The 25651-nt window shown below is 53.5% G+C and overlaps 1 protein-coding gene and 2 long non-coding RNA genes across 3 annotated transcripts; 1 reads left to right on the top strand and 2 right to left on the bottom strand.

Annotated features, from left to right (window-relative positions):
• Window positions 1–2262: 2262 nt before the first annotated feature.
• On the top strand, window positions 2263–18620 carry SIGLEC1 (sialic acid binding Ig like lectin 1). The gene is made up of 21 exons (XM_061210268.1): window positions 2263–2311; window positions 2613–2972; window positions 3270–3566; window positions 4893–5159; window positions 5469–5723; window positions 6991–7290; window positions 7955–8212; window positions 9248–9583; window positions 9858–10112; window positions 10336–10638; window positions 11718–11978; window positions 12139–12450; window positions 13265–13519; window positions 13823–14092; window positions 14180–14431; window positions 14752–15054; window positions 15686–15946; window positions 16723–17025; window positions 17286–17388; window positions 17733–17805; window positions 18459–18620. Exons 1-21 carry the CDS (start codon window positions 2263–2265, stop codon window positions 18564–18566), a joined length of 5181 nt encoding a protein of 1726 aa, XP_061066251.1. The 3' UTR covers window positions 18567–18620.
• Window positions 12700–14591, bottom strand: LOC133104471 (uncharacterized). The gene is made up of 3 exons (XR_009703586.1): window positions 14370–14591; window positions 13362–13546; window positions 12700–12909 (listed from the first exon to the last, which is right to left on the bottom strand). It is a non-coding gene; the product is annotated as an uncharacterized LOC133104471 (long non-coding RNA).
• Window positions 18621–19198: 578 nt separating the features above from the next.
• On the bottom strand, window positions 19199–25634 carry LOC133104470 (uncharacterized). The gene is made up of 3 exons (XR_009703585.1): window positions 25512–25634; window positions 24241–24383; window positions 19199–19633 (listed from the first exon to the last, which is right to left on the bottom strand). It is a non-coding gene; the product is annotated as an uncharacterized LOC133104470 (long non-coding RNA).
• Window positions 25635–25651: the final 17 nt, after the last annotated feature.

Genomic DNA, 25651 nt, shown 5'->3' with positions numbered 1-25651 from the left:
TAACCATTTTTTCAGTGTACAATTCAGTGGCATTAAGTACATTCATAATACTGTGTAACCATCCTTACTGTCTATTTCCAGAACTTTTTCATCATCCAAAATAGAGACTCTATACCTATTAAACATTAACTCCCCAGTCCCTCCTCTCTCCAGCCCCTGGTAACCTCTATTCTACTTTCTGTCTCTACGAATTTGCCTGTTCTAGGTACCTCATATAAGTGGATGCATACCATATTTGCCCTTTTGTGCCTGGCGTATTTCACTTAGCATAATGTTTTTAAGGTTCGCCCATGTGTGTAATATTTGTCAGAATTTCATTCCTTCCTATGGCTGAATACTATTCTGTTGTATGGATATACCACATTGATCTGTTGATGGACACTTGGGTTGCTTCTACTTTTTGGCTATTATGAATAACTCTGCTATGAACATGTGTGCAAGTAACTGTTTAAGCCCCTGTTTTCGATTCTTTTGGGTATATAACTAGGGGTGGAGTTGCTGGATCATAGGGTAATCTATGTCTGACTTTTTGAGGAAACACAAAACTGTTTTCCAGAGGGGCTGCACAATTTTACATTTCCACCAACAGTACATGAAGCTTCCAATTACTCCCCAGCCTTGCCAACATTTGTTATTTTCTGGTTTTGTTTGTTTGTTTACAGTGGGAAGTGGTAGCTCATTGTGGTTTTGATTTGCATTTCCCTAATGACTAATGATGTTGAGCATCTTTTCATGGGTTTATTGGCCATTCATATATCATCTTTGGAGAAATGTCTATACAAGTCTTTAGCTCATTTTTTTGAATTTGGGATGTTCGGTGTGGGGGGGTTGTCCTTGAATTGTAGGAGTTCTTTATATATTCCAGATGTTAATCCCTTATCACTTATATGATTTGCACATATTTTCTCCCATTCTGTGGGTTGACTTTTCTCTCTCTTGATAGTGTCCTTTGATGCAAAAAAGTTTTTCATTTTGATCAAATTCAATTTATCTATTTTTTCTTTTGTTGCTTGTGCTTTTGGTGTCATACTTAAGAAATCATTGCCTGTTATTAGGTCATGAAGATTTTCACCCATTTTCTTCTAACAGTTTTATAGTTTCAGTTATATGTGTTTCTGGCATCTCTCCCCTTTGGATTCATATCTGTTGCACCTCTTAGAGCCCGCATCTCCACCAGGGGCACTCTATGGCAGAGGGTCTGCCTTCTTGTGCGTGGTATACAGTAGGCATTTAACTCCTGTTTGTAGGATATATGTTGGGCAGGGTCCTTGTGACCCCTGCCACACCTAGACTTGCCCTGCCACCAACTCTAAACCACCAAGGCCCACACCCTTCTCTTGCCCACTACTGCCGGGGGGCTCTGCTCTGCCGCAGGACACATGTCCTCAGTCCCAGGTCCTGAGAAATGGGTGCTCACAGCTACCAAGGACAAGGCAAGCACAGAGATGGCTCTGGAGTGGCTAGAGACCCCAAAGGGGAGGTTTCAGCTAGAAGCCACCTTGGAGACGGAATAAGATTTCAGCAGGCAAAGATCATTTGTGGTGAGGCCAGAGCTGGTCAGCTGGAGAGCTCATGGGCAGACAGGATTGGCCCCACGGTGGGAACTGGTTCCAGGGTGGCCCCAGGGGGAGCAGGAAATGGGGGCAGAGCTGGGAGTAGGAAAGGAAGAGCTTTCAGGGTTGTATGGGGAACCACATCTCACGGGCAATGGGGAGCCACAGAAGGCTTTTGAGCAGGGGAGTGACTCGTAAAGGCTGCACTTTCGTAAGTGCTCAGTCAAGCCCCGTTATGGTCTATAGCTCGTAAGGCTGGTGGTAGGGAGACAAGTCTAAAGTAAGAAACCATCATTTTTGCTGAATGCCTTGGAGTAAGTCACTGGGCCTCTCTGGGCTCCAGTTCCTGGTGACTTGGGTGGCAGGGAGGGGGCAGGGAAGTGGGGGAAAGGAAGAAACAGCTGTTCATCCTTGAGGGGCCTGGGAAAGCAGAACTTAGGGCGGGGCCAAGAGACAGACAGAGGACTTTCTGGGGCATGCCACCAAGCGAGGGCATTCCTGGGTACAGCCTGAGCTGGGAACACGGGCTCCTGGCTCCCAGTGGCAGCTGCCCTGCCCTCTCACTGGGTTGGCCAGCATAGCGTGTGAGGAAACAGGGCTGGGCTCCCAGCAGGCTCTGAGACTGAGGTTCCCCAGGAGGCCTCTGTGTGCCCAGCCAGCACAGTGAACACCACCCTCTTAGGCACCAGAACCAGCGTGAGAACCTGCTATGGACTTCCCGCTCCAGTTCCTCCTCCTGGCCTCATCCATCCCAGCAGGTAAGCTTCGCTGGCCTTTTCCTTCTTATAGGGGCTGGCCTCAGTGAGTCCAGCCCTCTGTTGGCCTGGGCAGACTGGACTGTGTCTGGTCACAGGTTTAGCTGCTGACTTTGAAGGAGGGCATGGGAAGGCAGTGACAGGGAACAGTGACCCTCTTTGGGGTGCCCAGAGGGGCTGCATTGCTGGGGGCAAGGCAGAGCTTGGGGGCACATCTGGGGCACCTTCTGTGGGGCAGAGCATGGGGCTCTGCAGTGACCTCAGGCCTGCATCACACTCCTCCCTGTCCTGCCCCCCAACTCAGGCCTGACCTCGTGGGGCGTCTCCAGTCCCCAGGCTGTGCAGGGCGTAAGGGGTTCCTGCCTCGTCATCCCCTGCATCTTCAGCTTCCCTGCCAGCGTGGAGGTGCCCCACGGCATCACAACCATCTGGTACTATGACTACTCGGGCAATCGGCAGGTAGTGAGCCATTCTGGGAACCCCCAGCTGGTGGAGGCCCGTTTCCAAGGCCGTGCCCTGCTGGTGGGGCGTGCCGAGCACAAGTTGTGCAGCCTGCTGCTGAGGGACCTGCGGCCCGAGGACTCGGGCTCCTACAACTTCCGCTTTGAGATCAGTGAGGGCAACCGCTGGTCAGATGTCACAGGCACAGTGGTCACCGTGACAGGTAAGGAGCAGGGCCACTGCCTGGAAGGGACTCCCAGACTGCTCCTGGCCCCACTGGCTCACAGACCCAACCCTGGTCCTAAATCCAAACCCAGCCTCAATCTTGGCCGCAGTTCCAGCCCCAGCCCTAATCTTGGCCGCAGTTCCAGCCCCAGCCCTGTGCCCCCTGGCATTACCCACAATGAACCCCTTGCATCCTCCTTCCCCTTGAAGCCCCCTGCCCAAGGCTGGAGTTTCTAGGGCAGGAGGTCTCAGGTGCAGTGAAGGGGAGCCCCTAGCCTCCTGTCTTTTTCCTCAGAGGAGCCCAGCGTGCCCACCATTGCCTCACCAGCTGAGCTGCGCGAGGGCATGGAGGTGGACTTCAACTGCTCCACTCCCTACGCGTGCCTGCAGGAGCCAGTCAGTCTGCAGTGGCAAGGCCAGGACCCCACCCGCTCTGTCACCTCCAACCTTCAGAAGCTTGAGCCCACGGGCATCAGCCACCTGGAGACCCTCCACATGGCCCTGTCCTGGCAGGACCATGACCGGACCCTGCGCTGCCAGCTCTCAGTGGCCAACCACAGGACTCAGGGCGAGATTCACCTCCAAGTGCAGTGTGAGTGCGCTGGGGGCCACGCCCTCGTCACTGAGCACACGTCTGTGGCTCCCGCGTGGAAACAGTCCCTTCTCCAGCCTGTAGAAATAGCCAGGCTGCACTCGGACCCACAGGGTGGGGCAGGTGGAGAGAGACGACTAAGCCCTAAGGGCCACATTGAAAGGCTCCCTTCCACCTCCAGTCCCCGAAGCTGGGCTGGGCAGAGAAGAGGAGACACAAAAAGCCAGAGAATTGGGGGTCAAGCAGCAGGGGCCCTGGGATTTAGCCCAGCCCTGGAGGTTGCCACAGAGGCAGGGGTTTACCCCTTTCCTGCCTAAGGCCACTCATACTCGTGACCAGGGTAACACCCAGACATGGCAAAGAGGCAGTGGGAGGAAGTCCGAGTTTTCACTTGGTTATGCATCTTCCCATCACAGTAAAACAGGGCAGCCTGTTCTAGAACAACTGCTGTACACAGGCATCAGGCTGGCTGCTGGCTCCGCCATCAACTAGATGAGCAAACTTTGGACAAGTTACTTGCCTCTCAGAGCCTCTGTTTTCTCATCTGTATAGTGGAGGTAATAGTAAATTCTTTCTATCTCACAGGATTGTTATGAAAATTAAAGGAGTGCTTGGTACCTATTAAGCACTCAAAAAATTAGCTTCTATTATTTTCATATTTACATAGATTAAGCACTTGAAAATATTAGCTTTTTTTTTTTTTTTTGACCACACCTCACAGCTTGCCAGATCTCAGTTCCCTGACCAGGGATTGAACCTGGGCCACAACAGTGAAAGCCCAGAATCCTAACCACTAGTCCACCAGGGAACTCCTGAAAATATTAGCTTTTATTAGCATAGTTACATAGAGAGAGGCTTTGGAACAAGATTTAAAGAAGTGCAGTTTCTTTGTATTGTATTTTTATTTCTTTGTTGTAACTGAACAAATGAGGTAAACATTCTGAGTGAATTTGGCTCTGCCTTTGGCCTCTCCATTAGGTGGTTGGTCCCTTGCCAACAGCTACCACAAGCCACTAAAGCAAGCAGTGTGTCCATGACTCTCAGGTAGAAGAGAGGTAATGGACACGTCATGAGGCAGAAAGCCATAGAGGGCAGCGTAGGCTGGACGCTAGGCCAAGCATCACAGCATCAGGCTCTCAGTGGAGAAGGAAGGGATCAGGACTCCTCACAAGGTGGGGGGCAGTGCCTGCCCTGGACGGGGGAACTAATGGGACTTATGATTTATCTGGGTGGGCTTCTTTAAGGCAGAGTGTTGAAAGAGGAGAGGAAAAATGCCCCCTGCCTTCCCTGAGCACCGTATTTGACACCCCCCATCATGCCTTGCAGATGCCCCCAAGGGTGTGAAAATCCTCCTCAGCCCTTCGGGGCGAAACATCCTTCCAGGTGATCTGGTCACACTCACCTGCCAGGTGAATAACAGCTACCCTCAGGTCAGTTCGGTGCAGTGGGTCAAGGATGGGACGCACCTCAAAGACCAGAGTCGTGTACTACAGCTGCCCCAGGCAACCTGGGCTGATGCTGGCATCTACACCTGTGAAGCTGGGAATGGCGTGGGCTCTTCGGTCTCACCCCCTGTCAGCCTCCACGTCTTCAGTGAGTCCTGGGTGAGCCTGGGTCTTGACCAGAGGGCAGGGAGGCGTCCAGGCCATGGCAGCTGAGGGAAACCAGGCCAAGGTGCCTCCTGGGATGCCGGTAAGGAGTCCCAGCCTTGTGTCAGACAGATGGCAAACCTCCCTGGCAGTGAACAGGGCAAAGAGATGCATGGCCAGTCCAGGAGGCTCCTCTGCAGAAGGGGCGTGATGTAGAATGGGCAGAGATTTAGGCTGATTGGCTGCAACCCTGAGGGTTTGGGCCTGGAAGTCAGCTGGGTATCCCCCAGTGTGCCCTATGTTGCCCCCACAGTGGCTGAGGTCCAGGTGAGCCCAGCAGGCTCCATCCTGGAGAACCAGACAGTGACGCTGGCCTGCAACACACCTAAAGAAGCGCCCAGCGAGCTGCGCTACAGGTGGTACAAGAACCACGCCCTGATGGAGGACACTCACAGCCGCATCCTCCAGCTGCGCTCAGCCACCAGGGCTGATACAGGCTTCTACTTCTGTGAGGTGCAGAATGCCCAGGGCAGCAAGCGCTCTGGCCCGGTCAGCGTGGTGGTCAGCCGTAAGTGGTGGTGGGGGGTGGGGCACTGGACCTGGGAGCCAGGCTAAAGAGTAGAGCCCCCTGCAGAAGGGTTGGGGTCCTGGGCCCAGGTGCCCTTGAGCTCACATCTGGTCAAGGCTTTGACCTCCCCGGGCTTCAGTTTCCTCCTATTTAAAAAAACTTTTTATTTTGAAATAAGTTCAAACTTTAAAAAAGTTGCAAGAAGAAAACAAAGAATTATCATATACCTTTAGCTTAGATTCTGCATTTGTTAATATTTTTGGAAAATTGATTTTCTCCCTCTCTCTCTCTAGCTATATATTATATGTGTTTGTGTATATATGTGCTCACACATGCACACATATACATGTATGTATGTATATATGCACATATATGTGTGCATGCATGCACACATTTTTCTCTACATATACACTCTCCACATGCATACATACATATGCACTCTATAGGTATACATACACACATATTCTATCATCTATCTATCCATCCATTTATATTCCTGAAGTTGCAGGCATAATGCCCCTTTACCCCTTAATTTCTCAGCATGTATTTCCTAGGGTCACTCTCATGCATAACCAGAGTATGATTGTATGTAGTCAGGAAGCTTAACATTGATACAAGGCCATTGTCTAATCTACAATCCATATTTAAATTTTACCAGTTGGCCCAATAATGTCCTTTATGGTAATTACTTTTTTCTGGTCCAGGATTCAATCCAGGATCCTACATTGCATTCAGTCGTCAAGTCTCTTTCTTCTCCTTCATTCTGGCACAGCTCCTCAGTCTTTCCTTGTCCTCCTTGACATTGAACTCCAATGAGCACAGGCCAGTTGTTCTGTGATGCTCTCAGTTTGCGTTGGTCTGAATGGAGCAGACCAAGCCAGTGCATGTGGGCAGGGACACCGTGGATGTGATTCTGTGTCTGTCTCCCTGTGTCACATCAAGAGGCACATGGGGTCAGTTTGTCCCATTGCTGGGAGTGTTCACTTTGATTATTTGGGGCAGTGCTGCCCACTGCCAGGTTTCTTTGCCAGTTTTCCCACCTTTAAAGTGGGGTCCCTGGATCCCCATTCTCAGGGTGGCCACAAGGATTGACTGGGATGACAGAGTGATTTGCCCAATCCGGGATAGACACTCAGGAGCTGCTGGGGTCACCCCCCCTTTCCCAGGGCATTATGGGACAAAGTGGGTGCAGGGGTCATAGGCTATAACGGGAGATCCAGGAATGCCCCTGTTGAGGGTAACAGGTCTGCCCCTCATCTTCACACAGACCCACCCCTCGCCCCGGACCTAACTGCCTTCCTGGAGACACAGGCAGGGCTGGTGGGCATCCTCCAGTGCTCTGTGGTCAGCGAGCCCATGGCTACTCTGGTGTTGTCACATGCGGGCCTCATCCTGGCCTCCACTTCCGGGGAGGGTGACCACAGCCCACGCTTCAGTGTCTCCTCTGCCCCCAACTCCTTGCGCCTGGAGATTCGAGACCTGGGGCCAACTGACAGTGGGGAGTACACGTGCTCAGCCACCAACTCCCTTGGGAATGCGTCCTCCACTCTGGACTTCCATGCCAATGGTAAGATGGCCCCAGTGAGGCTAGTGGAAGGAGTCGGAGGAGGAGGCCTTCTCTGGCACCTTCCTCCTGGGAGCCCAGAGGGGTCAACTGAGGGCCTGAACTAGCTGGCTAGAAAAAAATCACATCAAAGATATGAGGCATACAGTCATCCCAGCCTCAGAGGTTCCTAGAAGTCAAGGCAAAAAGGGAAACATGGCAGATTGAGTTATTCCTTTTGTACCCATTCTGACTCTGAGCTTGGAGGGTTCTTCAATGCGCATTCATTTGTTTTTTATTTATTGAACATTTGGGGCAGACTCCGTGCTAGGAGTCAGATGCAGAAGGCCAAATAGAGAAGTTGGGTCTTAGTGCATGTGCTGCCCTTCCCGCCTTCTGAGACAGACATAGCTAATTGATCAAGCCAGGTTTTTGACATAAGCCTGGGATCTGGCTCAGAATCCTTCTCAACCATGCTTCAGCCAGCTACTACCAATAAGAGCTGAATTGGCATTCAAGACCAGACCCTCCTAGATCATCAAGAGATTCACAGAGCTGATGCCACGATGCCCAGAGCTCCCTACAATTGAGTTGGGAGAGGGGAACCCGGGGGCGCTTCCTGCAGTGGGTGGCATGAGGCCACAGGCGTGCAGGGGAGCCGAGCCTTCCTCTCTCCCTTTCCTGCTAGCAGCCCGCCTCCTCATCAGCCCGGCAGCAGAGGTGGCAGAAGGGCAGGCAGTGACACTGAGCTGTAGGAGCAGCCTAAGCCCGACACCTGACACACGCTTCTCCTGGTACCGGAATGGGGCCCTCCTTCTCCAGGGGCCCAGCAGCAGCCTTCTGCTCCCTGCGGCCTCCAGCACTGATGCCGGCTCATACCACTGTTGGGCCCAGGATGGCCATAGCACCAGTGGGCCCTCCTCGCCTGCTGTCCTCACCGTCCTCTGTGAGTAGCCTTCCCACCAGCCCCTGCCTGCCGTGAGGAGGATCAGCCCATTGGAGTCCATCAGCCACCCCCACCTCCTCCAGGCTCTCCTGGCCCTGTCCTGCCCTGGGGTCTAGATGAGGAAGACAGCCACGAGCCTGGACATCACGGACCTCGACACCCAGGACTGAAATTTGGAGACCGAGGCTGGGGAATCTCATTTCCCAGCCCCAGTTCCATTAGGGCTCTGCCTCTAGCCTCAGACCCATCATGGACACCATGTCCAAACTTTGTCCTCCAGAGCTGGGCCCTGGGACACTGTACTCATATATGTGCACACACCCCATAGGCTGTGCCCTCACAGGTGCAGACCCGAAGGCAGAGCCTCTCCACACAGGGACTGTGTCCTGTCAAGGGTGGATGCTTTTGAGGGGCTGACCAATGTTCAGGACATACTTACCTTCCAGAACACCTTCCCTGACATGTGCAGGAGTCATGTCCGGGGACTGTCAGGAAGAGCAGGTGCCTCTGGAGGGTTTTCTAGTGTTCAGGGTGAGATCACATGGGGACTTTGGCCCCAATCTTCAGAAACTTCTAGGAAGAGGGCCTTTTAGGCATTATCTATTCTCACAGGAGCTGGCTTGGAGATCAGAGATAAGAGGCAGGAAGGATCTTGGGGGAAGGGATGGGGTGCAGAGTGGAAGCAGAGAGCAAGACACCCAGGGATTGCTAGGTAGGCGCCTGCTCAGGAGCACCTGGAGGTTATGCAAGGTGGCTGCTTGCCCATGTGGTACCTCTGTCCAAGCTAGAAAATGGCACTCCTTCTGGGAAGATGCAGTCCAGCGCTAGGGCTTAGCTTAGCACAAGGGGCATGGGCTGAGGTCCTCCCACCCTGGTCTGTTTGTCCTTGTGTCGTGCACAGCCTGCACAGCTGTTTGCGGCAGCTCTGGGTGCATGCCTTTGCTCAGTGTGTTCTGGGAGCCTAGCCAGCCTTTAGTGGACCTGTGGGACCCTGGCAGAGGCTGTGGGATAGTGCCCATGCTCCTCTCCCTACAGATGCCCCACGCCAGCCCATGTTTACCGCCCGGCTGGACCCTGATACCACAGGAGCCAGGGCTGGATGGAGAGGCCTCCTCTTGTGCCGTGTGGACAGTGACCCCCCGGCCCAGCTGCGGCTGCTCCACAGGGACTGTGTCGTGGCCTCTTCCCTGCCAGCCGGGGGCAGCTGTAGCACCTGTGGGGGCTGTTCCCAACGCACAAAAGTCACCAGAGCCCCCAACCTGCTGCGTGTAGAAATCCAAGACCCGGTGCTGGAGGACGAGGGCATGTACCTGTGTGAGGCCAGCAGTCTCCTGGGCAATGCCTCTGCCTCGGCGACCTTTAATGCCCAGGGTGAGGCGGGTCAGGGAAAGGGTCGCTCAGGGTCAGGGGCTGGTACTCGGGACCCCATTCCTTTGCAACCCCCAGCTCTGAGGAGGGTCTATGGGGCGAAACCACCTTTGGTCAGCAGTGGGAGCTTGCTTTCCTCCCCCTGCCCCATGGGCACCCCAGAGGGCCTCCTTCCCACCCCCTCCAGGCAGGGAGGCTGGACCACTGGCCCCGGGGTCTGGGGGGAAGCCATCAAGGTGAGGCCTGTCTCAGTAGGCCTGTGCTGCCTGTTCTCCAGCCACTGTCCTGGTCATCACACCATCGCACACGCTGCAGGAGGGCACTGGAGCCAATCTGACTTGCAGGGTGGGCCGGGAAGCCGGTGGCCCTGCCAACTTCTCCTGGTTCCGGGATGGGGCACTGTGGGCCCAGGGCCCCCTGGAGACCCTGACGCTGCTGCCCGTGACCAGAAAGGATGCTGCCCTGTATGCCTGCCGCATCCTCACCGAGGCTGGTGCCCAGCTGTCCACCCCTGTGGTCCTGAGTGTGCTCTGTGGGTGATGGGCAAGGGCAGGTTTGGACCCTTGGAGGGTGGAAGGGGTGGTCTGGGGGAAACAGGGCTGAGGTTGGGTTTGGGGAGGCAAGAACGTGGCTCGGGCGTGGGCAAGTGCGGGACTGAACTGCGTGTGTGTGTGTGGGGTGGGGGGATGGAGTGTGGCAGGTGAAAGGTGGTGAGCTGGGCTGGGGGTGGCCTGAGCTCCCCACTATCCCTGCAGATCCCCCAGATCCTCCAAAGCTGTCAGCTCTCCTGGATGTGGACCAGGGCCACACGGCTGTGTTCATCTGTACTGTGGACAGTCGCCCTCTTGCCCAGCTGTCTCTGTTCCATGGGGAGCACCTCCTGGCCACCAGCCCGGGGCCCTGGCTCTCATCCCGTGGCCGCCTCCAGGCCAAAGCCACGGCCAACTCCCTGCAGCTAGAGGTCCAAGACTTGAGCCTGGGGGACTCTGGCAGCTACCGCTGCGAGGCCACCAATGTCCTGGGATCAGCCAACACTTCCCTCTTCTTCCAGGTCCGAGGTGAGTGTCAGTCCTCTGAAGCTGTGGTGGACCCAAGTGCCCTGGGGGCCACTCTGGATATTTAGGTATAGATGTATAATATATAATATACAAATGTGAGTATATATACATATATATACATATATACACACGCATATGAATATATTCATATTCTTCACTTATCTATCTATATATAGTCTTCTGTAATAATCCTCCCTAAGTGAATAAACCAGAAAAAAGGAAAGTTAATATCAATAATGCTGCAAAGGCCAAAGAAAAACACATTTTTTTCTCCCACAATGACAAACATCAGTTTTTGAACATTTTCCTTGGGCCTTGATTCTGTAGAGAAATTGAAGGTCAGAGTTTTAGGGGCTTGCTCATGGTCACATGACTAGTCCCTGGCACATTCAATGCTGGCCCCTGGCACTGTCTGGGCTCTCAATCACCACTCCGGCTGTCTCTCCTTTTTACTCCTCCAACCCTGGTCTCCTCCTGCCTCAGACCCAGGGGTCACTAGGGACAGCCCTTTGCCCAGTCCCCAGTTCCTGGGCTCTCATGACTTGGAGGTTGGGTGCAGAGTTGGCTGGAGAGAGCTGAAAAGAACTCAAGATTACACAGCTGCTAACTTCCCCTTTCAAGCACTTGGTCACCCATGCTGAGGCCAGCTCATGATAAGGACAATGGCGCTTGGCATGACCTAAATCCTTACCATTTCAGTGCTTTATGGGGTCAAACCAACATTTGTCAAGAGCTAACATGTACAGGTGCTGTGCCTGGCACTGGGGTTACAGGTCACACAAGCTGAGGGCCCAGGTGAGGCTCACCCTCTGGTAGGTGAAATACTATTGACAAAGCAAAACCATAACTCAAGGTGGTGGGCAGTGAATGCCAGGTCAGAACCAGGGCAGGGGAGTCAGGTGCAGGAGAGGAAGAGGCATGGAACTGCAGTGGGGCCCTCAGTAGTGGTCTGGTGGGGGAGCTGTGGCTCCGGGACACGGGCTTGGGGTCTTGCAGTCCTCATGTGGACACACATGCAGTCCCAGAATGTGGGAGGGTATGGCGGAGGGCCCTCACTTGCTCTTGGTTTCTCCCTGCAGGAGCCTGGGTCCGGGTGTCACCATCGCCTGAGCTCCAAGAGGGCCAGGCTGTGGTCCTGAGCTGCCAGGTACCCACAGGGGTCCTGGAGGGGACCTCATACCGCTGGTATCGGGATGGTCAGCCCCTCCAGGAGTCCACCTCGGCCACAGTCCATTTTGCAGCCATAACTTTGAGCCAAGCTGGGGCCTACCATTGCCAAGCCCAGGCTCCAGGTTCAGCCACCACGAACTTGGCTGTCCCTGTCAGCCTCCACGTGTCCTGTAAGCACTTTCATCTCGTTCGTGTTTCCTGGGGGATGAGGGAGCCAAGGGCATGACTGGGGAAGGAGATGTCGAGCCCCTGGTCCTGGGCTCTGCCTCCGAGAGAGTCCTAGATGAGGCACCACCTGGTTGGGCCCTGACCACTGCCTGCTTTGTGTAGATGCCCCTCGCCAGGCCACACTCATCCCCCTAATGGACACAGGCCCTGGGCGACTGGGCCTCCTCCTGTGCCGTGTGAACAGCGACCCTCCAGCCCAGCTACGACTGCTCCACGGGGACCTCCTCGTGGCCTCTACCCTACAAGGTGTGGGGGAGCTTGCAGGCAGCTCTCCCCGGCTACAGGTGGCTGTGGCCCCCAACACGCTGCGTCTGGAGATCCACAATGCAGTGCTGGAGGATGAGGGCGTTTACACCTGCGAGGCCACCAATGCCCTGGGCCAGGCCTCGGCCTCAGCCACCTTTGATGCCCAGGGTCAGTGTAGGGGTGTGAGTGTGTGTGTGGGTGGCTCCTTTAAGAGAAGAGGAGGTTGGAGAGTGTTCTGGAAGCCTGGGGCACAGGCAGGAGGGTTGAACATAGGACAGTCTGCATTCCCACCCTTCTGAAGGGCAGCAGTCTCCAGACCTGGTTTTCATGGAAAACCTTTTTTATTTTAAAAAAAATTTTATTTATTTATTTATTTATTTTTGGCTGCGTTGGGTCTTCGTTGACTGCGCACAGGCTTTCTCTCGTTGCAGCGAGCAGGGGCTACTCTTCGTTTCATTGCAGGGCGCGGGCTTCTCATTGCGGTGGCTTCTCTTGTTGCAGAGCACGGGCTCTAGGCGCACGGGCTTCAGTAGTTGTCGCGCACGGGCTTCCGTAGTTGTGGCTCACGGGCTTAGTTGCTCCGCAGCATGTGGGATCTTCCCGGACCAGGGCTCCAACCTGTGTTCCCTGCGTCGGCAGGCAGATTCTTAACCACTGCACCACCAGGGAACTCCCTGAAAACCTTTCTTAAAAACAGAATTTTACATGAATGCCCAGTGGATAAAACTAATCAGAAAGGGGGCACTCAAGGAGAAACCACAGCAGGGCAGGCGAGGCCTGTAGGGCTCAGGGAGAACTCTGCTTGGGACCACCTGACAGATGATGAGCCATTTCCTAAGCTCCATCTCTGAGCCCCACTTACAGGTGGGTCACCTGGGTCTCCCAGAGGCCGAGGGGCTTCCCACCCTCATGGAGACAGGTGGCTTGCTTTACACAGCCTTCGGTATTCCCTGGTGTCCCCATGCCCTCCTTCTCTCCCCAGCTGTGAGTGTGCAGGTGTGGCCCAAAGCCACCGTACAGGAGGGGCAGCTGGTGAACCTGACCTGCCTTGTATGGACTACCCACGTGGCCCAGCTCACCTATACATGGTACCAAGATGGGCAGCAGCGCCCAGGTGCTGTCCACTCCATCCTCCTGCCCAACGTCACGGTCATGGATGCTGCCTCCTACCGCTGTGGCGTGCTGACCCTTGGCCAGACACTCCACCTCTCCAGACCCGTCACCCTGGACGTCCTCTGTGAGTGTGGCTGGATGCAGGGTGGAGCTGGGAGGAATGACAACAGCTTGCAGGGATCAGGGCATGGCCAGAGCCTCACAGGCATCCACCCCAGGAACTCAGTACCGAGCTGGCTGATGGAGTACTGGACAAGGAGCATTAGAGTTTGGGGTCAATGGGGCAGAGAAGCAGTGCCCCAGATTGGGCAAGTGGAGGCCCTTGGGGGTGGAGAGCCAAGGCCCTCCTGGTTAGAATGCCACCTGCAAACTGGCCTCCTCACCACTGTGGTCCCTGAACTCCTTCTATGCCTTTGTGCCTCCGTAGATGCACCCCGCGGCATGCGCCTGACCTATCTCCTGGAGAGCCGCGGCGGGCAGCTGGCCCTGGTGCTGTGCACAGTGGACAGCCGTCCACCTGCCCAGCTGGCCCTCAGCCACGCTGGCCGTCTCCTGCTGTCCTCGACCACAGCCTCTGTCCCCAACACCCTGAGGCTGGAGCTGTGGGAGCCCGGGCCCAGTGACGAGGGTCTCTACAGCTGCTCGGCCCGCAGTCCTCTGGGTCAGGCCAACATGTCCCTGGAGCTGCGGCTAGAGGGTGAGGCAGGGCGCTAGCCAGGCCCACCAGGGGTGGGATCAGTTATGGTGTCTGGCCAGCCCAGCTGACCATGTCTTCTTGGTACAGGTGTGCAGGTGACCCTGGCTCCGTCGGCCACTGTGCCCGAGGGAGCCCCTGTCACAGTGACTTGTGAAGACCCTGCTGCCCGCCCACCCACCCACTATGCCTGGTACCACAACAGTCGTTGGCTGCAGGAGGGGTCAGCTGCCTCGCTCTCGTTCCCGGTGGCTACACGGGCTCACGCGGGCGCCTATACCTGCCAGGTCCAGGATGCCCAGGGCACACGCAGCTCCCGGCCCACAGCGCTGCATGTCCTCTGTGAGCAAGTGTCCTTGGCTGGGGGTGCCCAGGGTGGGTGGAGGGTGCTTCTGGGCCCTGGTGTGGGTGGGCATAGGACTGCAGGGAACCTGGGAACAGACACTCGGGGAAAGAAAGACATAGGTGATGAGGGAAGATTCCTTAAGGTCCTGTGAACCCTGTCAGGAGGAATCTGCCCACAGGACTCCTGAGAAGCTGTCACTTCCCAGAAGTGACCATTTTCCCAGATGTTTCAGCCTCACCAATGCCAGGCAGGTGGGCAATGGATAGCACAGGGTTTCCAAGCAAAGCCCTCAACTCTGCCCTGCCCCACAACGCAGATGCCCCTCGGGACGCTGTCCTGTCCTCCTTCTGGGACTCAAGGGCCAGCCCCATGGCCGTGGTACAGTGCACTGTGGACAGCGAGCCACCTGCCGAGCTGGCCCTGTCCCGCGATGGCAAGGTGCTGGCCACCAGCCACGGGGTCCATGGCTTAGCAGTGGGGACGGGCCACGTCCAGGTGGCCCGCAACGCCCTGCGGCTGCGGGTGCAAGATGTGCCCTCAGGTGACAAGGACACCTACGTCTGCACGGCCCGCAACTTGTTGGGCTCAGTCAGCACCATGGGGCAGCTGCAGGCAGAAGGTGAGCAGGCCAGGGCGCAGGAGGGGCGCCGGTGCTGTGGGGTCTGAGTCCATGTGAGGGGTGGGGCTCCCACAAGAGGGGGCTGGCTGGCCTGACCTGGTGGAGAGGAACAGCTCCCCCTGGAGGAGGTTGCCCAGCGTGAGGGGGAGAAACAGCCTGGCCCTTGGAGAGCTCCCTACGGAGGGGGAGGGGCGTGGAGCTATGGCAATGCCCAAGGGGAGCTTGGGTGCAGGGGAGACATAACTTTGCCCTCACAGGGCCAAGACTACGGGTGGGAGCACTGACCTGCCCTGGGGAAACCAGGGATGGGAAGACAGACCCTACCCTCAGGGAGCTCAGTTTGAGGAACAAGGTGCAGCCCCACCTTGGGGAGTCCAACCTGAGGGCAAGACACAGCCTCATCCATCAAAAAGCTTGAATTGATGAGAGAGGGAGGCAGAGCTTTGCCCCGGAAGTCCCTGGGGCAAGGAGGAGAGATAGCCCTGTTCTCAGTCTCATGGGGGAGACACAGTCCCACCTTTGGGGATCCAGATCCCAAGTCAGATCAGGCCTTCCCATCATGCACAGAGGCCAACCCAGAGACTCCGGCTCCTACAGGCCTACAGATCCCCAACCACTTCTGGTCCTGCAGGTGTGCATGTGGTGGCTGAGCCAGGGCTGGATGTGCCTGAGGGCACAGCGCTGAACCTGAGTTGTCACCTTCCTGGCGGCCCTGGGCCCATGGGGAACTCTACCTTTGCTTGGTTCTGGAATGGCCGGAAACTACACACAGAGCCTGTGCCCACCCTCGCCTTCACTCATGTGGCCCTCGCCCAAGCTGGGATGTACCACTGCCGGGCTGAACTCCCCACTGGGGCCACCACCTCTGCTCCAGTCATGCTCCGGGTGCTCTGTGAGTGTGACATCCTCCCCCTGCCCCAGTCTCCCCACATCTCACACACCCACTTCAGGTCTTCCTCCTCTTCTGTCTGCAAAGAGCAAGGACTTCACAGGAATGGAGTCCTGGGTCAGAGGATTCCCAGTGACTGGTGTGATCTTGTGCATTCCTGCCTTGGCTTCCTTCTCTGTAAAATGTCAGTCCCCTCACCTTGTGAGGAGTACACAAGATAGTACACAGTAGGCCCTCATCAACATTGGCCCCCTACTTTATTCTTCACCAGGGTCCCATACCGTATCAGTAAGCTATTGCTGTGTAATAAGCCACCCCAAAACCTAGTGCTTAAAACGACAGCCATTTTTCATTTGCTCACAATTCTGTGGGTAAGAAATTTGGGCTGGGCTCAGCTGTGCAGTTCTGCTAGTCTTACCTCATGTGGCTGCAGTTGCCCAGTGGCTGAACAGAGGCTAGATGGTCTAGGATGGCTTCACCCTCATGGCTGGCAATTGGGGCTGGCTATAGGCTGGGCCACATGTATCCAGCAGGCTGGCCTGGGCTTCCCACATGGTTGTTTTCCAAGGAGAGCAGAAGATGCAAGGCCTCTTGAGGTCTAGCCCTGAAGTCATACAATGTTACTTCTTCTGCCTTCAAAGTGAGTCACAGATTTAAGGAGTGAGGAAACAGGCTCTTCCTCTTAATGGGTGGAACAGCAGTCACCTTGCATGGGGTACAGGGAGGGGAGGAATTTGTGGTTGTTTCTGCAATCACCACACTCCCTTGTCTTCCCACAGACCCTCCCAAGACGCCCACCATGACGGTTTTTCTGGAGCCCGAGGGTGGCGTCCAGGGCATTCTGGACTGCCGAGTGGACAGCGAGCCCCTAGCCAGCCTGACCATCCACCTTGGCAGTCGGCTGGTGGCCTCCAGCCAGCCCCAGGTTGCTCCTGCCAAGCCACACATCCACGTCTCAGCCACCCCCAATGCCTTGAGGGTGGACATAGGGGAGCTGAGGCCCGGTGACCAGGGGGAATATGTGTGCTCTGCCTCCAATGCCCTGGGCTCTGCCTCTGCTGCCACCTACTTTGGAACCAGAGGTGAGGGGGGCTCTATCTCCCAGGCCACTCTGCGCAGAGGCCCAGTTCTCAGGTCCAAAGGCTTCCTTCTGAGGTCTTTCCTGAATCACTTCTGCTGCAATCAGCTTGTCTAGTCTAGACTGATTTCTTGAAGCTCCTTTGCATGGGGACGCTTCTGAGAGAAAGTGAAACTTAGGTTTCATCTTGGGGGAGTCACCTTAGGAGGGAGCATTGGAGGCCTGGAGCCACAGCCACCCCTAAGCCCCACCCCTGTGTTCTAGCCCTGCACCGCCTGCATCTGTTCCAGCAGCTACTCTGGGTCCTGGGGCTGCTGGCGGGCCTCCTCTTCCTACTGCTGGGCCTGGGGGCCTGCTACGCCTGGAGGTGGGTCTGGAGCTAGAAGGTGGACAGAGTTACCTCATCTTTCCAAATTGTACCAAATTCACAAGCTCCATACTTCCTAGCCTGTCCCTCTCTTTGCTCCAAATTTGGGAAGCCCTTCTAGAATCGTCTCTAAATCTATCTTTCTGTAGTTTTCTTCTTTTCTTATCTCTGCCCTCTCACTGCTGAAGAAAGGGCTGGGGAGGAAGAAAGTAGCCTACTCTCCACAAATCTCCCCAGCACTCTGTGTAGTGAGCAGTCTGGGGTGAAGCTTATAGGGTGGGGGAAGGGAATGGGGGCAGGCGGGGGAGGGGAGAGGCTCTCTGAGTCCACTTTTACCCTTGCAGAAGGAGGCATTTTCATAAGCTGAGAGTGGGTGAAAATTCGGTGGAGATGGCTTCTCAGAAGGAAACCACACAGGTATTCGTTCACCATGTGGGCACATGCAGACACAATGCTCGGCTAACCCGCACTGCGGGGCTGGCACCGAGAGATTACTCTCATTTATAGGATGGTGTCTGGGGCTAGGCAGAGACTAGGGAGAGAGCATAGTGACCCAGCACCCCCTGAGAACACAGGGGGAGCCATATTCTGACTGGGGCAGAGCAGTCACGTGCTTGCTGCGTGGCTGCCTGAATGACTGGAGCAGACATTCTGAACTGAGCAGCATCACCTCTACTTCCAGGACACATCTTGTAACACAGGACCCCACCTGGGTTTTAGGGTCTCTCTTCCCCACTCCTGATTCCGCCCATCACCTGGGCAGGGGTGAAAGTCTGTTTCTCCTCCCCTGTGATGTGTCCCCTTCTTCAGATAATCCATTTGGTGGGCCAGGGCTCCCAGCCACATTTCCAGTCATGCACACTCTCACCAATCCCCTTGGGACCCCTACCCAAGGCTGGGGACCTGGGGGACTGCCCTCCAGAGTTAGAGGTCAGGTGATGACTACTCCCAGAGTCCTCCAGTGACCAGAGTTTTCTCTGTGGGAAGCTCATTGATCCTGATGCAGCCACATTTGTGACCTCGTCCTGTGCTCTGCCCCTGAGCTGACCTGTAGCATTTCCTGCCTTCAGGGGGAGGAGGTTACCGGAATCTGTGATGACTCGGGCCCTGTGAACAAGGCAGCGTTGGGTCCTGCCTGCCTCCATGAAAACAGCCCTGTGGCACCTGACTTTCTATGACCTGGCTCCAAACCCCAAGAAAAATGGATGGTGAGAGGTGGAGGTGAACATCAATCTACCAGGAAGGGTGTTGACCCTGGGGAACTCTGAAGAGAAATGAATTGACCATGTCCATTTCTCTTTCTCTTTTCTCTGGATCTCATCTCTCCATTGATATTCCAATGCATTGCCTCTTCACATCTTTCTCCTCCAAGCTCACCCTGGACATTTGAGATGGATTAGAATAGAAGAAGAGCTTTCTACATCATCACAGGCTGGTCAAGGCACTCTGTACTAGCTAGAATATAAGCTAGGCTACTCTAACAAGACCAAATACAGTAACTTCAACGTGAGAGAATTTGATTTTTCTCTCCCATACTAGTCTGGGTATGTTATGGTGGTTTAAGATGTTGGAGCTCTGGATCCTTCTGTTTTGTTGTTCTCCATCCCTAAAATGTTGCCTTTGATTGTGAAGTTCACAATGATGCCATTGCATTCACACTTCCTCCAGCAAGAAGAGGGAAGAGTGGAAGTTAAAGGCATGCCCATTCCCATTGTGGCTACAACCCAGAAGTTGCGCAGGTAATTTCCACTCACTTCCCATTGGCTGGAATTTAGTCATATGGCCACGCCAAGCTGCAAGGGATTCTGGGAAATGTAGTTTTTAATTATATAGTCAAGGGACTCCCAACTATCGACTCATCCCTGAGATTTTGACATTGATGGGAATGCTGCCAGCAGGCCACGTTCTGTCTCAGCGCCCATCTACTGAAGGCCAGGGTGTGTCCTTGTCTATTCTGGTCATGGGCTTCCTGGAGGAGGTAGTCTCTCTCACACATTAAGACTGAGGAAATCAAGAAGGTTTCGTGGTCCCTAGGGAGAGGGAATCCCAGGTAGTTGGGTTGCCTGAACAGGCATCTTGTGACAGATCTGGCCTCTGGAAGAAGAGATGCCCCCATTCCCACTCCCCCACCCCCAGAGAGTGGGGAGCAGACATGGTATCAGCATCCTTGTTTCTGCTCCAAGTGCATTCCTGTCCATGATCAAGTGAGCTCACGTTCTCTTCCTGGAAGCTTGTGCACCAGGGGCTGTTAAGACAAACAAGAGTCACTAAGAAAGAATAACATGCCCCTAGGGAAGTCAGTGCCTGAGGGGAAGCAGTTCTCAAGTGGGCTAGTGACTCCCCTGGTATCCTGGTGGCAGATGGTGGGAGGAGCAAAGAGCCCACCACTCTGGGATTTGAGTTGAGAAATGTGAAGAGAAGTGGAGAGTTGGCATAGGAGCTAACAGGTTGGGAAGAAATTGGAGGCCAGGTGAGATTCATGTAGCTGTGGCTGGACCCTTCTGGTCCCAGGTCCTATACTTATTAGTGCCTGATTGCCAGGCTCTTCCTGGGAGCCTATCAGGCATGTCCTCCCAATAAACATCCATCCTGTGACATAACTGGAATGAGTCTCTTTCTTGCAAGCCAAACTGCTGTACTGGAACACAGAGGATTCGAATGTGAGTGGCGTTTATTCTGGGAGACCATCTGCTGGAGGTGGCATTGGGTGCAAATTATATGACCTTTACCACAAACTACCTTATGCTCAAGTAATTCGTGCCCCTTCCTTCTCCGTGAGGCTCTGGGCACTGCTCACCTCTGCTGCACACATGACCAGCACTGTGCTTGGCATGCAGTGGGTGAGCATTTAGTAAGCACTGGTTTTTCTACATTGCTCTCAAGTGGGAGGCTGGAAACTGTGGACTAAAACCAGAGATGGGACAAGGAGAGAGCAAGCTAGATGCAGCCGGATGTTTTGCAACTGTCTAAGGAAGAGAGGGTGATGGGAGGACCACGGGTAGCCACAGAAGGGATGGCTACTGGAGGATTTGGGAACATTTGACTTGGAGTCTTCATCTGCTTCTGTGCACCTCCAAGGGGACGTAGGTCCACCTGGGATTGGAGGGTTCTCAGAGGGGTTAGTTTCGTCCACCCCCAGTGGTCTGAGGCTCCTCAAGGCTTTTAAATAAACTTTTAATTCAAGGGTAGCACACATACAGGAAAGTGCACACATTTTAAGTGTACAGTTCAATGACTTTTCGCAAAGTGAATATACCCATGTAACCAGCATCCAGATCAAGACACAGACCATTACCAGCCCCCAGAGTCTCCCTTGTGCCCCTCTCCCCAGTCGCAAGCCCCCAAAGGTAACTAGTATCCTGACTTCTAACACCATAGGTTTGATTTGTCTGTTTTTGAACTTTATGTGGGAACCATACAGAATGTATGACGACTTTGGAAAACTGTTTGACATTATCTATTAAAGCTAAAATACCCCTGTCCTATGACTCTGAAATTCTACCCCTGGGTATTTGCTCAAAAAGATTAAGGGCTTATATCCGCTGTGAGACTTGTACCAGAATGTTTATAGTCACCCTTTTCCAGGTCACTCTTCAGAATGAGTCCTGTTTACAGATGGTGGGTGTCGCCCATTACACAAACACTTCGAAGGCTTAACTCTCACTGGCTTTCTTCCCAGGACACTTCCAGATGCCCCTCTGGAGAGTGACACTAACACACCATCTGATAAATCATCTTTCCCACCGTGTCATTGGTCACGAACACCAAGCTGATGAGTGGCACTTCTAGGACCCATCTTCTTCAACTTTGGTCCAATGACCCCAGCCCCTCCTCTGCAACCTCCAAATGTAAACAAACAGTTGCTCTGAGATTTTAGCAGAAAATTCCTCTTACATGCTTGGACATAGCTTATCTGAGTTTGGGAGGCATCCACTTTGCAAGGACTCCAGTCCCTCTATGGCTTTTAAGCTATATGTCCCCCTCATTTTACTAGCACTGACTGTGTGCCAGGTCCTGTGCCAGGCAGTGAACATAGTCCCAGAGCCTACAGAACTTAAGGTCTGGAGGAGAGAGAGAAGGCAATGGGCAAGTGCATTGCTGTGTGAGATGTGGTGCAGTGAGGATAGTGCAGTTGACAGTGGCCGGCTTCGAGTCAGGGAGGGCCCCTGGACAAGAAGACACCAAGGCCACGGTCTGCAGTGTGAGTAGGAGTTAGCCAGTGCGCTGAAGCCTCCCCTCTGCCTTCAGAGTCTGGCTGCCCTGGAGGTTGCTCTGCTTCCCTGGCCCCCAGGTCATGGGACTTGGGCCATCTCCGGGCCAGGGTGCACATTGGTGTTGTCCTGCCCCTGTGACCTCTGGAGCTTTCTTAGCCGCCCCTCTCTTCTTCCTCTTCAGGACTGTTTCCTTTACCATGGTTGGCACTTGTATCTTCCTAATTTGCCCTCTCTCAGGATCCACATTCTCTTTTGGAATCTCCAGTTGAGCTCCTGTTTCAAGACGGAAGCCTGGTCTCTCTGTTCACCCCTACTCCTCCCCAAAGCCTCTTCGAATGAGAAAAGAGATAGCAAAATGGACCAAGAGTGTGACAGGATGCCTTACTCTCTGCCTCCTGGTCATCCAGCAGGAATATCAGGAATTCTGTCCTGGAGGGGTGGCCTCTGCTGCTATCAGCCCCCAGGGCAAAAAGAGCCCCTCTCTTTTCCCATTCAGGGAGGATTTGGGGAAGAGTAGGGGTGGACAGAGAGACCCAGGCTCTTTCATCTTGAACCAGGAGCACAACCAGAGATTCCAAAAGAGAATGTGGATCCTGAGAGAAGGCAAATTAGGAAGATACAAGTCCTCATCCACAGGGGGAGGGGTTGATGCCTTTCCAGCCTGTCTACACTGGAGCACCCAGCATGACCAAAGCCATCTATGTCTGTACCAGGTCTCGTTCCCCATTACAAGGTTTCATGTGCAAGTGACCTATTAAGAATGTGTTCCCAGGGGAGACCAGTAAAGGGGTGGAGGAAGCAGGACAGGCAAAGGGAGGAAGCTAAGGACCCAAGCGTATGAATGTCCACAGCAGCATTTTTTATAACATCTCAAAACTAAGAACCACTCAAAGCTCCAGCAACAGTTGTGTCAATGAAAGAAAAATGTGGTTATAGTCACACAATCAAATGTTACTCAGCAATGAGTATAACTGAGATGAAGCCACACACCACAAGCTGGATACATCTCACAAACTGGGGAAAATATTTGCAACTCATACTCCAGACAAAGCGTTCATCTCCCTTATATATAGAGTTCCTTCAAGTTGTTAAGAGAAAGACCCAATAGAAAAATGAGCTGCGGATATGAACAGGCAATTCAGGGAAAAAGAAATACAAACGGCTCTTAAATGTTTGAACAAATATTCAACCTCACTCATAAGACAAAATGCAAATGGAGACTGCACTTTCACTTTCAGACTAGCAAATATTACGTTTTGATAACTGTGTTGGTAAGGTTGTGGGAAAATGAGCACTCCAGATATCGCTGGTACAACTGTGAACTGGCACAAATCAGAGGGCAATTTAACTCTATCTACCCAAATCACAAACACACATATCCTTTGACCCAGCAATCCTGCTTGTAGTATATCATCTCACAGATGAATTTGTGTATATAACTATCCATTACAGCATTGTTTGTAATAGCAAAGGGACTGGAAACCATTTATATGCCCAAGAGGAGACTATGAATAAATGATAGCATTCAACTATTAAAAATGATGAGAATGCTGCATACCCATTAGAATGGCTAAAATTTAAAAGGTTGGGGACTTCCCTGGTGGTGCAGTGGTTGAGAATCCGCCTGCCAGTGCAGGGGATACAGGTTCGATCCCTGGTCCGGGAAGATCCCACATGCTGCGGAGCAACTAAGCCCGTGCGCCACAACTACTGAGCCTGCGCTCTAGAGCCTGCGAGCCACAACTGCTGAGCCCGTGCACCACAACTACTGAAGCCCGTGCACCTAGAGCCCGTGCTCCGCAACAAGAGAAGCCACCGCAATGAGAAGCCCGCGCACCGCAGCGAAACGAAGAGTAGCCCCTGCTCGCCGCTACTAGAGAAAGCCTGTGTGCAGCAACGAAGACCCAATGCAGCCAAATAAATAAATAAATAAAAATAAAAGGTTGACAACACTAAAATGTTGGTGAGGATATGGAGAACTCTGACACATTGCTAGTGGGAATGTAAAATGGTACAGACACTTTGGAAAATAGTTTCTTTAAAAAATTAAACATGCCCTTTACTGTATGACCTTGCAATTCTACTTCTAGGTATTTACAGATGAGAAATGAAAACATGTTCATACAGATTTATGCAGCAATTTGTAGCAGCCATATTTAGAAGAGCCCAAACTGGAAAAGAACCCAAATGCCTAGCTGGAGAATAGAGAAACCGTGCTTCCCCCTTACCATGGAACATACTCAGCACTACAAAGGAGCAAATTACTGCTACATGAAACAATGCAAATGAATCTCAAAAACAAAGAGGGAAGGAAACCAGACACAAAAGAGTACATGTTTTATGATTCTACTTGTATGAAGTTCTAGAACAGGCAAATCTTATCTATAGACAGAAAGTATATCAGTGGTTGCCTGGGGTTAGGAGTGGGAGAGATTGACTGGGAAGGGGCACAGGGGAACTATTTGGGGGTGATGGGAAGGTTCTATCTAGATTGTGGTGGTGATTACATAGGTGTATAAATTTATCAAAACTCATCTAACTGTACACTTAAAGTAAGTGCATTTTATTGTAATTTTAAAATCTAAAGTAATCATAATAGAATAATAGTTATAATCATAAGAATAGTGTTGGGACTTACCTGGTGGCATAGTGGATAAGACTCTGTGCTCCCAATGCAGGGGCCCAGGTTCGATCCCTGGTCAGGGAACTAGATCCCACACGCATGCTGCAACTGGGAGTTCGCATGCCACAACTAAGGAGCCCACCTGCTGCAACAAAGACCTGGCACAACCAAACAAATAAAAGTAAATAAATATTAAAAAAAATAATAATAGTGTTAATGTGGACTTCCCTGGTGGTCCAGTTGTTAAGACTCTGCACTTCCACTGCAGGGGGCAGGTTCAATCCCTGGTCAGGGGAACTAAGATCCCATATGCTGCATGGCAAGTCCAAAAAAAGAAAGAAAAAGAAAAACAATAGTGTGTTAAGGAAACCACTGATAGGAAGGATCTCCAAGGGTATTAAGTGAAAAAAATCAAGGTACAGAAAAATGTTAAAAAGAGGAAAAAAAATGTTTGTATTGTCGTGGACATGCATAAAATAATCTAAAAGCCTATACAAGAAGCTAATAATAGCTTCCTGTTGGAGGGGCGTGGTCTGAGAGGATGGGATGTTCCCTATACCTCTCACCATACTTTTTGATGTTTGAATCAGGCCAACATAGGTTACCTTCCCCACTGCAACTCTTACTAACTGAATTGGCGCATTTTGAATTCTCATAAACAAATAGATTTGCTTAAATTTAACATCCCTCGTTATCGGAATACTTGCTATTAGCTATCCGAATTTACTACTCAGTACACAAACTTTTTAAAACAAGAAACAAAAGCCAAAAGGCTCCCGCATGTGTGGGAGTCTATGGCTTTGTGCCATTCCTCGCCCCACCCCACCCCCGGCCACCACCAGGGACAAAGGGTTGCCCCGCTCTCCGCCCGCCCGCCAGTTCCACCGCCTCGCCTTTGCCGGTCAGGGAGCCCGCAGGGCCTCGGCCTCCGCTCGTCCTCCCGACCGACCCGCGCACCTCGGGGACAGGGGCTGGCGGCCACCGCGGAACAGAGACTAGCTTGGGGCCGTGGCCGCACCTGCCTGTCGCGGTCGCCCGGGCCTCCCTTCTCCTAGGGCCCGCCAGTCTCTCACCCAGGCGACTCTGGGCGTGACTGGTGTCAAGGCGAGGACAAAGGTCCGATCCAGGAGACCATGGAGGGAGGCGCTTCCTGGGCAGACCGGAGCAGCAACAGGTGGCCCCCTAGCACTGTCCCCGCCTCCCCGCTCTGGTCCTCAAAGGCCCTTCCCGAGTGTCCCCGCCCCATCTCCACTTCCCACCCCCACGAATAGGGGGCCCTCTGAGACCTTTGCGGCGGGTTGGCTCGGGAGGGTCTCCCGCCCCGCCGAGCTCTAGTCCCTAGACGCCGGAGGGTGGTCCCGGCTCCCCGAGGGCACACGCCGGCCGGGGTCAGGACTGATGGGCTGAGATGGTGTCGCGGGCAGGC

Source organism: Eubalaena glacialis, chromosome 13 (genome assembly GCF_028564815.1).
Source record: "Eubalaena glacialis isolate mEubGla1 chromosome 13, mEubGla1.1.hap2.+ XY, whole genome shotgun sequence".
Classification (NCBI taxonomy): domain Eukaryota; kingdom Metazoa; phylum Chordata; class Mammalia; order Artiodactyla; family Balaenidae; genus Eubalaena; species Eubalaena glacialis.
Note: the sequence above shows the minus strand (reverse complement) of the source record. Positions and strands in the feature narration are given on the sequence as shown.

Excerpts from the sequence above, each read along its gene's own strand:
- SIGLEC1 (XM_061210268.1), top strand. The coding sequence starts at position 2,263 with ATGGACTTCCCGCTCCAGTTCCTCCTCCTGGCCTCATCCATCCCAGCA. Across the intron at positions 9,584-9,857 it reads GGCGACCTTTAATGCCCAGG|CCACTGTCCTGGTCATCACA; the intron begins GTGAGGCGGGTC and ends CCTGTTCTCCAG. Across the intron at positions 10,639-11,717 it reads CCTCTTCTTCCAGGTCCGAG|GAGCCTGGGTCCGGGTGTCA; the intron begins GTGAGTGTCAGT and ends TTCTCCCTGCAG.